Raw genomic sequence first — 14,868 nt, forward strand, 5'->3', positions numbered from 1 at the left:
GACACACTCCTTTAAAAAAACAATTGAAATGGAAATAGTGGCATAAAATCTTCTATTTTTCCTGCAGATTAAGACTATAAAATAAATGTAAGGTATTTTTTCCAATTTAGTTTAAGTTCTGGCTGAAGCCCCATGTGTACTGTGTGTCCACCTGAGAATATGCTTACAAATCCTCCACATATGCTGATATTCTCTGGCAAATCTAGAGGTTCTTTGGCTGACAAGTATGTTTCCCAAAACAAAATGTGCATGAAAGGAAAAAGCAAATCTGTTGGTCCACCAAAGGGAAAAACATCTAAAAACTTACAGTTGGCTTTACTACTATCAAGACCAACCAAACTATTACAAAATATGATGTTAGAAAAACAGGACATACAGCAATGTTTAAAAACATAGTGTGCAACCAACAGTGCTTTGCAGCTTATCACTCAGAACCTTAAGTATTGCAGAGGAACTGGCTATTATCTTTTCACTCACTTTGAAAATAAATTACCTTTCTTTTCTTCTTTTACAATGTGAACAATTCATTCTGTGTGGCTCATCAACTGATTTCTTTAAGAAACCCACATTGAAATGTCTACTTTTCCCCTCTTCTAGTACAAACAAGTGGAACAGTACATGTCGTTCCATAAGCTACCTGCTGATATGCGTCAGAAGATCCATGATTATTATGAGCATCGTTACCAAGGCAAGATCTTCGATGAGGACAGCATTTTGAATGAGCTTAATGACCCTCTTAGGGAGGTAAGAATCTCAGTCCTGTTCCATAATGGTCTGTGTATGGGGGAGATTTTATTTTCCGTCTTAGTTTGGAGAAAAATTCAAAAGTATATAAACTCTACCTCCCCCCAAGATGCGGTTCAGCGAGTCTCTGAAGTTATTTCTACTTTTGACTAAAGAGGATTTCCTCCATGCATTTATTGATAACTAATAGACTAAACACAAAAAGGCAATATAACATGGCAGCTGGTTTTTACTATCAAGATGTAAATACTAGGCCTGTCGGTTTTAGTTCGTTAATTCGTTATTTCGTAATTTATTCGTTATTTTTACCATATCCGACGCGATTTCAAAACATATTTTCAAACCCGGAAGGGTTTAAAAATATCGAAACAGCAGCCCCATTTTTTTTACGAGCTTCAGCTCGTCTCGTTAATGGGATGGAGGCTGCTGAGTGCTGCTGGTGCCTGGGAGCCAATCCGGCGCTCCCAAGCACCCCAGCAGTAAATGGGGCGGGCGGGGCGAAGGGGCGGCGCGAGCAACACAGCTGGGAGGAGGAGGAGGAGGAGGAGGGAGCAGGAGCCGGAGCCGATTCATTTTCTAGTGTGATGAGTTGATAGAGGGAGGAAGAAGGGACTCGGAAAGTGAGTAAGAAGAGGCTGAAAGGGGGAAAGAGGATTGAGAAAGGGGGAAGAAGAAAGAAGGAACCGGAGGAGGAGGAGGGAAAGGGAGGCACAACTTTACCCGAAGAGAAGTTTTCAGGCGGGCAGCGTCTCCCGGGTAGGGCGAGGCGTGCGGCTCCCCATCGCCCGCTGCTTCCCGCTCGCTTCCCGCCCCTCGCCGGTGGCTCCTCCGCCCCTCTTTCTCTCTCCAAAGCCCTCCTTCCCGGGATGGAGGCGCTGCCAGGCCCGTCCGGGACGCAGCGAGGGGACTTTAGCAAAGTCTGGGGCGCCGCTGCTGCTGCTCCTGCTGCTGCCTCCTCCTCTCCTTGCTGCTCTGCTGGCGCGCGGCTGCCCTCCTGCCATCCATCATCTTCCTGGGCAGGACAGCCGCACGCGCGGCGAGGCGGAGGGGGGCAGGCGGAGAAGGGAGGGCCAGGGAAGGGGAAAGGAAGGGAAGGGAAGAGATAGCGAGGGAAGAAAGTTTCAGAAACACGCCCCCCTCTCGGGATCGGGGAGAGGGAGAGACCGAGCGGGGACCAAACTTTTCTCCCCCTCGCTTCTCCTTCTTTCTCTCTCTGTCTCTCTCTCTTCCGCACTTTGGGGCTTTCAAGTCAGATGATCTCCGGAGCTCAAACCCATTGCCTGCTCTGTTTTGCTCCTCTTCCCCGCCTTCTCCTCCTTCTCCTCCTCCTTGTCCTCCTCTTCCTCCTCCCCGCCCCTGGAGCCCCTGCCAGAGAGGCTTTTTTTTTCGTGTCAGGAGCAACTTTTGCGTCAGGAGCAAATGGAGTTTCAGTTTATCTATGGAATGTCCAGGGTGGGAGAAATGAAAGCCATTCAATGCTAATCAAGGTGACCATTACTGCAACATTCACACTTACAAAATGTTTTGTAAATATTTACGAAATTTCGTAAATAACAAAACATTTTTTTGGAAAGTTTTGTAAATATTTTAAATATCGAAACAAAAAAACACCCCAATTAAGAATCGAATTTAGAAACAAATTTTTTCTTGATCAAACAGGCCTAGTAAATACTACTACTAATGAAGTGCTACTACAAGGTTATAGAAACATAAAACAGCAGGCTTCCAAATTGAGTTCCAAACTGTTATAAAGGTAAGAAGCATTAAATTTGGATTCTCTGGGTCCACACAAATCCATTAGGTCTGTCAAAGCTAATTTCCCCACATACCACAACTATGTTGTTATCAGTGGAATAGCTCCATCAGGCTCAGAGACCCAGTAAAACCACTCCCTATCTTTTCTCCCAGGCCATTGCAGGCTAGCAAATCTGGGATATGAAAGATCCACTCCTTCATTCCTTTTTAGTTCCATTAGGATTGCTGTGCAAATGTCTAAGTCCCCCTCTACACTGCCATTTAATCTAGTTTCTGATCCCAGGTTATCTGATTTGAACTGAATTAAATGGCAGTTTAGACTCATATGATCCAGTTCAAAGCAGATAATTTGGGATCAGATATTTGATTATATAGCAGTGTAGATCCAGCCTAAGTTATTGGAGGAGACACAGTATCACTTTGTGTTTTAAATCCTGTTGTTAATTTTGATTATAGTATACCCTTAAAGTCAATTGGGTTTACTTGGTTGCTGACTCACTATTTGTCTATTAACTCAGGGTGGTTCCAGACAGGCAAAAGATGCCATAGGAAAGGGGATTTTAAATCTCAGTTCCTCTTGTTGTTGATGGAGGCCACATCACTGGCCAAAACCCCAGGTTTTTGCAGGGGGAGGGTATCCAGATACTCACCCCTGCTGATCTGAGATAAAAAGGGATGGGGATCATGGGCACTGCCAGCCTCCCCTACCCGTCCCCCGTTTTCCCCTGCACTTACTGGGAGAAGACTCCGACAAAGCCTGAAACCTTTCTATCTTGCTCCTCCTCCCTTGGAAGAGCCAAATAAGGGCTTTGGGTAGGGGAAGGGGAAGAGAAGCAAAAGCTTCAAGTGAAGACTTCTGGTGAAGACTCTGGTAAGTTGAAGGGGGGAAAGGAATCAGAGAGGGAGTCTAGAATCCAATTAATATATTTCAAAAATGAGAACTGGGATGATTCAGAAAATAATAGTCCTGTCAGTTCAATTTTCCACTATGTTAACCTGATAGAAAGCACAATTAAAGCTAGACTTATTAACACAGAATGACAAGTGTTGCCGAAAAAGAAAAAGTATGCCTTCCACAAAGTGTTCCCTTCCCAATAGGTTTTAGAGTTATCTTACCCGTAGACTCTGAAGTCACGATTTACAGAAAATCTAGGTTATTGAACTCACCCAGAAGTTGATTACTTTGAACAAACACAAGTTTTTTGCATCTTATCAACCAAATGGTGATAGAAAGTAATTCTCTTTTTTGTCTACCAGCATAAATTTTCTATTAGCATTATAGAAATGTCACACTAATTAATTTTAAGGCCTAAGATAGAATGAAGAAATGTGAATTTTCCATGTCTGCAAGTCTTTTAATTCCACATTACTTAACCTTTTCAAACTAAGGCTTAAATGTCTTGGGTAGCATACTTTCTTTCTCCTGTGTATTGCACATGACCATTCATTTTTTAAATAAAAAACCCAACTAATATACCAGTGATCATTACAAAATAAAATATTTTAAAATAAATCCAAGAATATCAAATATTTGGCACAAAAATATTGAAATTACTGTGCAGCATTTGTTACTTAAGGCCACTGCTGAAAAAACTTTTAGTTGTTAATATCAGTTAAAGTGGGGGATCTCATCAAAAAATTCATTCAGTCAGAGGACACAGTCAGCTCTTATGGCAGTGTGTGTGTTTTTACCACTAGGGAGATATTGTTTTATTTTACTGTGGAAAATGTAAAAACTATCAGAGATCTCTGCTTCCTTAATAGAGTCCTGGAAGCTTTCCCTGCTTACACCAGCTAGAGTTCAGGCTCCCCTCCTCATAGTTGTGGCAGGAACACAAGACACCAAACTCCAGATGCTCATTTCAAACACAAGAAGGCTTTATATCTTCAGTCTCTCTCTCTCTCTCTCTCTCTCTCTCTCTCTCTCTATATATATATATATATATATATATATAAAGATATTTACAGCAACTCTCTACAAACTCCAACCACAATTCACCATAACCAAACTCCACACGCCAACCAAACTCTACAACCACTCCTCCTTAAAGCACATGGGAGGTACTTCCCTTTTAAACCCACTCCTATTGCACCAGCAATCATCCTAATACCACAGGTTCCCAAGTGATTAAGCTTATTTCCATGTGGCTAGACCTTACTTTCTGCTTCTATTTGCCTGTAAAAACCAACTCAATAAATAAGTTGCTACCTTGTGTTTTGTGCAAAGATAATACAGGAAACAAATAAATCAATCACTTTGTTTCAGATGGAATCATTTTCTAGAACCACCATAATCTCTGGCTGGTGGAGTGGCTGTTGTTATAAAGTAGCAGTTCTTAAAGTGTGCTCCGTGGAGCCCTTGGGGTTCTGGGAAGAATACTGAGGAGTTCCATGCTGCCTTCCACCTCCCTTACCACCAAAAGCCTCCCCCCCACCACCTCCCATGGCATCATAAGCCTTTTTTCCTCCTCTTCCTTGTCATGCAGATCCTTTCCCCCTTGCTTTCCTTGTTTCCAAAACCCTATTTCCCTCCCACCACTCGGGGTGTTTTGATTGTGCTTCTCCTGCACGCCAGAAGAGAGTTGAACTGGATGACCCCTGGTGGATTACTAAGAACAGTGAAGACATGGACACAAAAGGAGGATGGCACAAGTTTCAATCCATTTGCCCAGACTGTCCCAAAGTCTTGGGATATTCTAGAGTTTCCAACTAACTCCAGAATAATCCATGGCTTTGCCTGAAGCAGGGCAAATTCAGAAGAAAGAAAGAAAGAAAGAAAGGCAAGCAGGCAGGCAGGCAGGCAGAAAACAACAATGTTCCCCAGAAGCTGCTGCGTGTCTTGAAGACAGCAGCAGTCCAATTGGGGTGATTCGGGACTCATATAAAGAAGCCCTAAACTAAAAGCAAACTGCTGCAGCTTTTCATAACTTATGTGTATTTTCCTTAGTAATAACTTTTTTCCACCTTGACTATTTTCTGAGGTTGCTTGGCCACTCATGTCCCTATTTCCTTCTGTGAAATGTTGGAAGCTATTTAGGCATTAGATATGCATGCCAAAAGCAAAAGATCCCTTTGCTCCAAGAAAAGAGTCTGCCCTGTGCTGATAATACAGCCAGGATTGTTATGAAATGTTTATTTTAAAATGTGCAGCAAATGCTCTTTTTCAGTTTCACCTTGAATACACCCAACTATGAGTATTGACTGAATTTTGGCTCTTGATTACAGTTTTCTTTATGAAATCCAAAGTGGCACAATTTTTACCTGTTCATTTGAGAAAAAGCATAGGAAAATATATTATCCAAGATCCTAGGTAAACACTACGTCTAGTTTAACAGTGCTGCATTATAGCCAATATGGCCAAAAGCTTGAGTATTTATGAAATTGCAGGAATTTTAACACAAAATATGTTATAATATATGTTTCTTTTTAAAGACATTTTATTCTCCTCTCTGCTGTAAACTTACAACTCAGAGCGGCTTACAGCATTTGGTTATGTTAATTTCAGATAAAACAAATATGTATAAAACTGTTTGGCAAGAGGACATGCTGAACAATATCAAAATATGATTCAGCACAAGCAACAAAAGTAAACCAAGTCTTCCTAAATTTCTTAAACACGGATTGGCACATCTTTTTTAAGGGAGACGAGAACTAAAAGTGAAGTTTCTTTTTCCAAAATGAGGGGAAAATATTCTTATTTGATGGAGCAAAAGAGAAGGATCTTTCAAACATCCAGACTGTGTTGATCATGCTGACAAATTGAAAGTTGTTGCATGGGCTGTGGACAAGTAGTATTGGCAAGTGTGTGAAACCAAATATTGCCTGAAGATGATTTTAAGACAGGCTAATACATGTAGGTGTAGGTAAACCTTTCGGATAAACTGGACTCAAAATATTTAGAACTTTAAAGCTTAAAAACCAAACTTCTGAGTTAGGTTTGAAAATGTACTACCAATAAATACAGCTGCTGAAGAATTGATGAAATATGATTTGACCATATAATTCCACTGAGGACTCAAGCAGCCAGATTCTATACTAGTAATTCAAAGAGTGGACAGATAAAATAGAACTAAGGAATTCCTTCATCAGTGGAAAGATTAGCAAAACAAATTGACAGTTTTACCCCAGAAGTCTCTATGGTATATCATTATCGATTTAACCCATGATAGTCCGTGAATTTTGGATACCCTTATGATTGACCTTCTCTCCCCACCCTCCCCGGATCTACTTTGCTGTCCCTTAAAGGAAACAACAGTTCATGTAAATAAATAACTGAAAATACTCTTCAGGCACTATCCCTGGAATTAATAGTTTGGTGAAGCAGGGAAAACTAAAGAACTTGTGAACTGCAGCTCCCATGATTCCATAGCATTGAGCCACAACAATTAAAGTGGTGTCAAACTGCATTAATTCTACATTTTATGTGCCCTTCTTGTGTTCCTTCCATCGACCAGTTCAAAACAAAACATATTAAGTGTAGAGCATGGTGGTGAGGAAATATTCTTGGTAGGAGAAACAAATATTGAGAGAACTTCAGAATACGTGCTAAGAATGCAGTCTAATTTATCTCTTCTCTCTTCTTCCTTTATTAGAATTTTATCATTTTAAATATACTTTTGGTATCATATGCACTTACACGTCTATTCAGTGCTGTGGTTTCTTAGTAATTCAAACACAATCTTGGAAGGGCAAAGCAATATGTGTTGAAAAACATGAAGAATAATGGTAGGCCAATGAGATGTGACTTTCGAATCCAGGCTCAGACAAAATCAAAACCTCTAGCATGGACGAGGTACTATTCACTGCAGCTATCTATCTACTTTATTGTTAAATCATCTAGAGAATAGAACTGTGCTTACTGACCTTGCTTTACAGTGCTTTCTTGGGCTTTCTTTCTATAGCCCCATTTCCTACTTATTGCAGACAATAACAAGTAATTCAGTGGGATTGATTCAAACAGATAAGTGTTTTTTCTTGTTCTTTAATTCACTTCCAATAGTTCCTGCAAAACATATCTTGGCACTTTGGATGTAATGATAAATGGTCTTGCCTGGCTGTAACCCAGCTTGTAATTGGTCCTATTAGTTTGTTCATGGAGGTGAAATGAAAGGCATAAAGGTCCATAGTTCCCAAGTCATTATTGTATAGCAGATAATGCCACATAGGAATTCCCCCCACCCTATTCTTTATGATTGTCCATCTATCTCCACAATAAAGAATAGAAGATAAGCTGCTTTAAGGGGACATCCTTTTACTTTGAATAGTACCAAAGAATTTCAACTGAAATGAATTCAAGAGCTATTCAGATTGCTAACACGTTACATTTCCAGTGGAATTTTTTCATAGAATGTGGTAAATACATTTAGAGTAGAACTGAATCTAAATGTGTTTTATCAAAAATATCCACCACACAGCATATTTAAATCATAACATTTTAGGCCCAATTATGATGGATATATATATAGAACTTCCACTTTTGTAGGGGCTAAGGGGTCAGAACCCCCACAGAATTTTTTAAAAATCCACATAAAAAAAAAACACTATTTGTTTTAACATGAGCTAATACCTCGTTTAAATTCTCTATGTCCCCCAAGTGCAACTGTACAATTACCTTTCATGAGAAAGTAGCCATATAATCATGCTGGAAGATCTACAAACGCCTATGGAAGTATTCTCTGTGGGAATTTCTAGATTCTAAAGCATGATTTTACAGTCAGCCTCTGGCGATAGAGAATCTAGGGATTCCGAGAGTAAACATATTAATCAAATTATTTATATGTGTAATATTAATCACACATAATCCAGTCTGCAAAAGTAAAACTCACAAATGTAAAGGGCTGACTGTAATGGTTTGTAACTAAAGAGATGCTTTTGTTTAATTGGGTTTACATTCTCAAGACATACACCAATAAAACATAGGGCTAAAACCAGTAAAACATCAACCAGAACATATGTAACTGTTGATAGTATTGCCACAACACACTCTGGACACTCTTTGCCTAGTGACTGGGGTGGGATTAGACTAAGATAACCCCGTTTAACCATGATAATATAATGAAACATGGGTTTGTGATCCCGAGAAGTCTCTGGCGGCACTGATATATGGTATAGAGCTGCTGCCCTGTTTTAAGTGTTTCCCAAATCGTATAGTTTGTCACCATGAGACTACAGACTAGAATCACCTTGTATTGGATCCAACAGGTATCTCAGCAGTTTTTGGATTCACCGTTTTTGAATATATACTATGGAGGAAGACACCTTGATCAGAATGAAAAAAATGTACTTTTCCTTCCTTCCAATTGTCATTGTCAAAATTAAGAAACTATCTCCCTCCAACCTAAAAGGGGTTGTCTATTATCTACTTAATCAATCTTTCTGCCTTTTTCCCAAGCAATCAAGGTAATGACTACTCCCTCCCCCCACTATCTTCCACAAATGTATCATAAGTAAGTTTAGGCTGGAAGATAGTGGCTGGCCCAATACACCTCATGACATTTCACTGAGTCAGGATTTAAACCCAGGTCTGCCCAGTCCTAGTCCTTATTCTGATTACTCTACCCATGGCATTTTTTATTCTGATTTCATGTCAGTTCATGCGTCATTTCAGCTGTGTAAGATGAATTCCAGGTGAAAGATATAAAATGATTGTTTTGCAGTGGCAACATTTTTGTGTAGAGGCAACACAGATCAACAGTTCTACACAGTGCAACCCGTAAAGCTGAAACCTGCAGCAGTATAACAAACCTTACTTTGAAAAAGAGGTTAATACTCTTTTTGAGCCATTATTAAAAGTTCAAAGCTGGCCTATTTTTAGATAGTAGTGTGAGAAGATGTTGGCTGAAAATAGATACAGATCATGTCTCCTTCTAGAATATAGAACATTGGGACACTTCATTTTCAGAGAGCATAATTGGTATTTGGAACATAACCTCATGCTCCCAACCTTTTGTGCATTGTAAGAAGAGATTTGTTATAGAAACCACACCTTAGGTGAACATCCTTAAAAACATAGAGCACAATAATGGTGTTTTAGTTATGATGCATCTCTACTGGCCCTTTTCGCAGGCAACTGAAGTGAAGCTATCCCCAAATTCCATTCATCATGGTATTACCTTAGCAAATGTACTTTAAGCTGTCCATTCACCTGCCTCTATAGTGGCAGGATATATTAACTACTGTAGAAAAATGCAAACTCTATCATTTCTAGTAACATTGCCAGTAGTGCCTTTATGATAGTACTTGCACTAAATACCACATCAGAATAAATTGTGATTTCACATATTTATGGATCTGGCAAGAGCAGATCATCTTACTGCATGTATAGGGGAGGAAGGCCAGCCCAAAGGCTTTTATAGCAATCATGAGCAGAATCCCACAGCCAGCATGTAAGTGTGGGTTGTTCTTAAAAAAGAAGTTTCCAAGTGTTTCATTTGACTCATACTGGCTTGTCAGTATAGGAAGGCTTTCTTGACTGACCTCCTGCAGTTCCATCCTGAGGCCAGAAATGACTGATAACACAACAAGGATATTAGATTCAGAGAAAAGAGGTGTGAAAATTGGGAGAAGGAGCAGCAATAATATAAGATATGCAAATGACACAGAAAATAGCACAGACTTGGATCAGCTATTGAGGAATGTTACAAAAGGAAGTACAAAACCAAAGTTCTACCTGAATATTAAGAGCAGAAGAATGGTGACTGCATGTTTGTTGTTGATAATTGTATCAAGTTGACTTCAAGTTACAGCAACCTAATGAAAGAAAAATCTACAAGTCACCTTGCTATCAACAGTCATGCTCCAATTTCACAAACTCAGGGGTCCTTGAATGAATGTAAACAGACTTTTATATAATTTTAAAGTGGATGATGAAGTCATCAAATTTGTCCAAAATTTTCTATACCTTTGTTCATCCATTAATCAAAATGGTAGCTATGATCAAAACTTAGAAGAAGGTTGACAAGCTATATCACCGAATACCAAAAACAGAAGCATGCATACCGTAACATCTCCAATTTTTGTGTAGGTATGTGGAAGCATTATGATGATTACATCTGAAAGTGCAAGGGCAAACTATGTTGCTAGATGAGAGTTCTCCAGATTCACAAGTTGCCCAAAATGCAAATAAATGGGTTCAAAAGCTAATCAAGCATAGACTCTTATTAGAAGCCAAATGACTATATCGGAGCTAATGTACTTTGGACATAGGGACAATTATACTGATTGGAAAAGATAATCATGCTTGATAAAGTTGAAGGCAATAGGAAAAAGAAGACTGCACTACAACTGGATTGACTCAGTCAAATGAGTGTGTAAGACCTTAGAAGGACTATTCATAAGGTCTCCCATGCACATAAGGAAACAAACAGAAGCTTTACCTAGACCAGTGGTTCTCAACCTGAGGTCCCCAGATGTTTTTGGCCTTCAACTCCCAGAGATCCTAACAGCTGGTAAACTGGCTGGGATTTCTGGGTGTTGTAGGCCAAAAACATCTGGGGACCCCAGGTTGAGAACCACTGACCTAGACATACCAAGATTACCTGAATAGAAATCTTGTAGGATTACAGAGAGAAATCAAAAGTTTCATTTTCTCCCTTATTCAAATTTCTTAAACAGCAAACTCTTTACAGCCTTAATATAAATACATTTGTGAAATTTGGTAAATCTTCAAAAACAATGGAAAATAATTTATTTCCTATCTACACTAGCCAAACACAATAGCAGTGCATATGGAGACCACCGTGTGGTGCCTATCAGCTCATGAGGATATTAGAAACTAGAAACTTCCCAGGAAAAAAATAATAACATTAATTCAGTGTCAAATTGGTTGAATTCAAAAAAGATATAAAGTGAGATATTTTCAGAGTTAAAAATTCAAAGCTTTCAACTTAGATGGATGCATTTGTCATTTTCAGTTTGTCTCACATTTAATTCATTAAAAAATCTTGAATACTTTCTATCTCTATTATAAAGCAGTTTCAGATATTTTTTTTAAAAAAACAGGTATATGCCTCACTGAATGTAGAATTGTAAACATGATACTGCTGTAAAACTTTATTGAAATGCTGTATGTTTTCTATATAGCATTGGAATTTTAAGCTCACCCCATGCTAACAGCTTCAGCGTTCTCACATCCGCTCTTTGAGCAGTATGTTAAGAAGTTTTGACATACACCTGCCTTGACTGAATCCAGGATTGGTTTTTTTTTTTTACTTTCCACAAGAGAACAATGGCATTTTATCAACCTGGTGGATATACATCATCTGAGGGACTGGCTTTGAAAGGCTAATACCTTGGAAACTGCTCTTATAGAATGCTTAAATGTATTTGAGTCGACGGAAGGTATTCATGGCAGTGATGATTAAGAGACATGGTGATCTGAAATAATTGAAAACACTTTTGGCTATGACTTTGGCCTATGTTTCTTATGGAAATCATCTTCAGTTCATAATTAATTTATAAGGTGAGTTGACATAATCAGAACTGAAATGCTCATCACTGCTAAATACCATGTCAATCAGTAGGGCTGTAAATTAGCCAGTCTTAGTTTTGCATAATTTGGACATTTTTTTCAACATCCCAGACCACATAAGATGCTTCAAGAAATAGAGTATCAGGACTATGAGGCAAAAATGTGGCCAATGTAGCATGACAGTCTGTCTCCAAAACAATGGGGACATGGCTGTGAAAAAGTACTGGGGAAAATGTGTAAATATTTGAATGGCCCTTAATTTTTTCAAATTAAAATCAAATCTCACACAAAAGTTAGCATTAGTAAATTAAACAACTTTTCTAATGCCTCTTTTGCTGTTTTGAAGAGAGGGTATTCTGTTATTTATTTGTATATAGGGACCAAATAAATGTTTCTGGTGGATACAGCATACACATCTATATAGTACGATTACTATTAATTTAATTTTGTTTGTATCCCAATTTTCTCCAAATATTGAACACAAAATGGCTTATAACTCAAGTTAAAAGAAAATATATGTAAAATAATATGAAACACAAATACTTAAAACCATTAGACAAACAGTTCCAAGCATAATAAAAAGAAAAGTACAGTATACCCCATTAAAATCCTTCTGCTCAAACCAGTTAAATGCTGAAGGCTTTTTAAAAAAAATCTTTATCTCCTAGAAAAGGAAAGTTGCAGTGGGGGGTGATCTTCCCTTGGGAAGGAATTCAGTAGCCTAGGAGCAGCCACCAAGAATGCTTATCCAGGGGAATCTGTGAGGGTTATGGGACCAGAGTAAGCCCTCCTCTCAAAATTTTAAAACTTGGGTAGATTCATATGGGGAGATACAATTTTGTTGTGGTGTTACTGTTCTACTGTTTCATTGTGCAACCTAACTCTCCAATATTCCTCAGGCAATTCAGGAGTAAGCTGCCATTTGCACATTGAAGGTTGGCATGAACAACATACATGTACATATGTGGAAATTAATACTACCTATAACTTATTGTGGTAGTGAATTTGTGGTACAAGGAATGGTGGAGTAGTAGTTGGTACAATTTTCTGGCTCCATTACCATGTTGTGGTTTCTCTTTTCTAGAGGCGTATGTCGTTTTCACAGGCTTAAGGGAAGTGGGAAGAAACAGCTAATGAGCTTTAGGATCAAAAGTTTGTTGTTAAGTCTCATTAGATGGAGAGGTATGATGCCACAGCCTAGTTGACTTAAAACCTTTGCCATATGCTTCCTCGCCCTGTTAGTTTCTGATCATTTTTTTGTCAGTGTTACAGCGCTGAGTCACAACTTGGGTAAGTGGCTTGGTCATGGGATCTGGATCCCAGATGAAGAGGCCAGAGATTGCATACTTGTAATCCGGAATAGGGGTCTGCTTGTGGGACCTTGGAATGCCATTTGATCATATCCAAAGTTTCAAGTAACCACATTCTGGCTAAGAATGTATACCTTACAGATATGGGCCCTTACTCAAAATCTTACTCAAAATGTCTTCTCTGTGGATCAAATACTCCACAAAATTTATTCTAAAAGTTAGCCTTATGGGGAAATTCTTGATAAATTACACCTATGTGATCCTAAATGGAATATTAACTTTATATATCAGTTTATATATTGTGAAATTTTATAATCGGCAACTAGTGATACACAGAAACACTATCGGAATAGTGTAAGATCATTCATTTCTGGTATAAAGGATATACAATTGAACATGAGTGATGAGTGAGGAAGAACTTGTGAGGAAAAAGAACTTGAGATGTCCATCTCGCTGAGAGTCCCTGGACATTGTGTTCTGTGCTTTTCCTGGTGTTGCATCTTCCTACATGACAAGATGGATTCCTCCTCATTAGTGTCTCACTTTAAAAGATGACTTCTGATTGATCTTCCCTGCATATGAAGAGGGTTTGTGGCATGTACTCTAACATTGTGCAGTCCTAGAAAAGAAGATATAAATTGTCCAGAATTCTTTAGGTCTTTCTCTTTTCTTAATGTGGAGATGAAGCTGGAATATTCTGCACTGATCTACTAGCATTAGACAAGACAGGGACTGTTGCCCGACAGCTAGATGCAAGGAGTCCAGCATTATACACATTTTTTCCCACTCTTTCTGTTCTTGCTCTTTCTGCAGCATTTGTCATCTCAAAGGTTTTCAACCCACTCATTGCTTGTAATTTCTTTAAAACTCTGCATCCTATTCTGTGCTCCTATAACAGGGGTCCTCAAACTTTTTAAACAGAGGGCCAGGTCACAGTCCCTCAAACTGATGGAGGGCTGGATTATAATTTGAAAAAAGCATGAATGAATTCCTATACATACTGTACATATCTTATCTGTAGTGCAAAAACACTTAAAAACAATACAATAATTAAAATGAAGAACAATTTTAACATATACAACCTTATTAGTATTTCAATGGGAAGTGTGGGTCTGCTTTTGGCTGTGGAGACAGGATTGTTGTTGTTGTTGTGTGCATTCAAGTCATTTCAGACTTAGGTTGGCCCTGAGTGGGGGCCGGGTAAATGACCTTGGAGGGCCATATCAAGCCCTTGGGCCTTAGTTTGATGACCCCTGTCCTATAATCTATGTTTAACATTTAATTATATATATATATATATATATATATATATATATTTCATTTATTGTTTGATTTTCTGCTTCCTCCCACCTTTAAATAGATATTTAAAGTTATTATGAATAGCAAAAATCAAATAAAACAATTCTGATTTATAAAGTTAGATTTAAAACAAAATTAAAGTACAGCAACACAGAAACAATTCCTTTTGACTGGAGTCCATCTTAGTACTATTTTTTGGAGGCGGGGGATTGTACAAAATCATTATCTGTGGTTGTACATTCCTAGACTTCACATGGATACATGAAACCACAGATATTAGTAAGCCCTATT

At 38.6% G+C, this 14,868-nt stretch overlaps 1 protein-coding gene across 2 annotated transcripts in view; it reads left to right on the top strand.

The window, feature by feature from the left end:
* Positions 1-14,868, top strand: part of HCN1 (hyperpolarization activated cyclic nucleotide gated potassium channel 1) — a 214,072-nt gene that overhangs the window by 160,781 nt on the left and 38,423 nt on the right. For both annotated transcript variants that reach the window (XR_009630579.2, XM_060761466.2), the window contains exon 5: positions 598-744. Coding sequence is in view for 1 of the 2 variants with exons in the window: in XM_060761466.2 (XP_060617449.2) it covers positions 598-744 (147 nt within the window). In the remaining variant the exon portion in view is untranslated. The remainder of the gene's footprint in view (positions 1-597; positions 745-14,868) is intronic.

The sequence above is a fragment of the Anolis sagrei genome, chromosome 2 (genome assembly GCF_037176765.1).
Source record: "Anolis sagrei isolate rAnoSag1 chromosome 2, rAnoSag1.mat, whole genome shotgun sequence".
In the NCBI taxonomy this organism is placed as follows: Eukaryota; Metazoa; Chordata; class Lepidosauria; order Squamata; family Dactyloidae; genus Anolis; species Anolis sagrei.